The sequence below is a fragment of the Bombus pyrosoma genome, unplaced genomic scaffold (genome assembly GCF_014825855.1).
Source record: "Bombus pyrosoma isolate SC7728 unplaced genomic scaffold, ASM1482585v1 HiC_scaffold_4726, whole genome shotgun sequence".
NCBI lineage: Eukaryota > Metazoa > Arthropoda > Insecta > Hymenoptera > Apidae > Bombus > Bombus pyrosoma.
The window spans coordinates 1,453,623-1,456,070 of NW_025219986.1; the positions used below are offsets into that span (position 1 = coordinate 1,453,623).

General features: G+C 32.1%; 1 protein-coding gene across 1 annotated transcript; it reads right to left on the minus strand.

The window, feature by feature from the left end:
• Positions 1 to 223: 223 nt before the first annotated feature.
• LOC122577514 lies at positions 224 to 1,069 on the minus strand. Its single transcript, XM_043748849.1, has 2 exons — positions 817 to 1,069; positions 224 to 645 (listed from the first exon to the last, which is right to left on the minus strand). The coding sequence occupies exons 1-2, from the start codon at positions 1,067 to 1,069 to the stop codon at positions 287 to 289; spliced, it is 612 nt and encodes a 203-aa protein (XP_043604784.1). The 3' UTR covers positions 224 to 286.
• Between the last annotated feature and the right edge of the window lie 1,379 nt (positions 1,070 to 2,448).

Consider the following 2,448-nt stretch of genomic DNA (forward strand, 5'->3'; position numbering starts at 1 on the left):
CCGAAGTTGCTGGATCAATTAAAGATATAATAACCTGTTAACCTCAGCGTTATTTCTATTAATCACCCTTATTATCCCACAAGAAATAAGGGATCGTACGATTCGTGGCGTCGATTAATCTATCGTAACGGGAATTTACGACTCCCGTTGGCGCGCTTCTCCCTGATCGCGTCTCCCCGCGAACGTGCGAAAATACATGTGGTGTGTTTTATTTATTGCTCAATTTATTTCTTGTACTTATGGTTCTATTCATTTACTACATGTACATATGTTTGTGTTCAGTTAATTAATTTAACATAAGTTCTAGATATTCTTCTATGCATTCGGAGCACGTTATCGCGTCCTGCAATTGTGCGATACGTATGTCGCATAATCCGCAATATGCCGCTTGGATATATCCTGAACGCTTGCATGAGTAATGATTTTTAGATTCTTCATATAATTCTTGATCGTCTGGGTCTAAATCGTAATAGCAATCTTGACAGAGTGATCCATTGACGGAATAATATGCATGTTGAGTCAGGCGGACGCAATAACGATAGAGTAGTTCGTTGTATAATTCAGGGTGATTGACGAATAATTCTTCGGAAAAGTTTTGGTATGCTCCATCCCTTTCCTCGTGTCCTCGGAAGGGGTTTCCCATCTCTGTACATAACGGAAGGTTACGTTATTGCTTATTTTAGTGTGCAACATACCGAGTCATTACTCCTTCGGTTAAAAGTCTTTTATCAAAATGATTTAACTCGACATAAACGTTTATACATTGGGTGCAGTATATAACGGGTCGTAGTTCGGCTATATTTATGTTGCACGTACTACAGTGCGATACTCGAATCCTTGCGGTTTTTTCGCATAAAAAGTGTCTTGGCAGGTCATCGTAGAGATCTCGCTCGACTGAGTCTAAATGGTCGTAACAATCTCGACAAAGGTAGTAATCGATGAAACAATAGACGGCTTGTGTTATTTGGGTACAAAAACAGAATTGGATTTCTTCCATTTCCACTGGATTGGACATAGGTATGGGTTTTTCTTGATTTTCCATATTTAAGTCGTTGAGTTCACCACCCATTCTGTACATATATACAAGGACGGTTAGCATAATTTATATGTTTCGTCTTCACTTTCGATCTTGGGTATCATATATTCTTTCTATTAATTCTTCAACTATAAATGGGTTGAGTTAATTATAATCCGGTTTCTTTTCCTCATATATCATATCGTATTAATATTTATTACTAATCATTAGTTTGTCCTCCAAAAATGTAGTTAATTAGTATAATGTTGTTTCTCATGGCTAATTCTGATAATTTAAATCTTTATTATCATATAATAATGCTGTATTGTATTACATTAGTTATTATTCCGTTCTTGGTACAGTCTTCTATTTGTTTTGTTACTTCATTAAATGTCTATTGAAAATATAAATTATTTTGCAATGCGTAAAAGTTACTACGCGCGCGTGTTAATTAAAAAATGGCCGTTTACAAATACCTTTAGTATATTATGACTTTTATTGGTATTGAATTTATTATTTATCTATTAATTACTTATTTTTTGTGGACGAAGCGTAATCGAATTGAGATTAACATTATTTTGTGTTAATTATAGTCTATATAATTATTATATGTACTACTTCATGTTCCAAAATGGCCGTTTGCGAATGTCTCTAGTGTGTAGTGACTTTTATTAATATTAAGCTTATTATTTATCCGTTAATTATTTATAATTTATTTTAATAGATAGAGTGTTAGTGAACTGAAATTGATATTATTTTGCGTTAATTATGGCGTGTATAACTACTGTGTGTATTTTCTTGCGAATGCGTAAAAGCTATGTTATGTTCATGACAGTCCAAAGTAGCCGCTTGTACTTCATGTTTGTGACAATCCAAAATGTCCGCTTGTGAATGTGTTCAGTAAGAGTATGATGCATTGTTTTTAACTTTGTTTGATACGTAAATACTTATTATTATTTTCGTTTCTCTCTCTATTTTAGTGTGGTTGGAATTTTAAAGCAACAATAATATGGGTTTCATGTTCATTATAATATGTTTATTTACAGCGTATTAAACTTCAATGAGAGTAGTATATTTTATTTAGTGCCGAGTTAATTATTTATGTGTTATTTGTTTCTAATTCTATCTTAGTGCAATTTAGAGTTCTAATAGCAGTACTATTCTTTGTGTTTGTTGCAATGCATATTTATATATTCTCTATTTTAATTTAATGTAATAACATTATTGTTGAAACATGTAGTTTATTATTAGTGTTGTCTCAGTGCTTCGTCTCAAGTGATTATATTTATAGAGTGTTTCCTTAGTTGATATTATTTAATATACGCAAAGTGTATTATCGCTCGTTATTACTGCATAACATAACCTTATACAATATAATAATCGTTTATTCTAAATATTTGTCATTAATACTCGATTAATTTACCTTAAATAAT

Excerpts from the sequence above, each read along its gene's own strand:
- LOC122577514 (XM_043748849.1), bottom strand. The coding sequence starts at position 1,069 with ATGGGTGGTGAACTCAACGACTTAAATATGGAAAATCAAGAAAAACCC. Across the intron at positions 646-816 it reads GATTCGAGTATCGCACTGTA|AGATGGGAAACCCCTTCCGA; the intron begins GTACGTGCAACA and ends CGTTATGTACAG.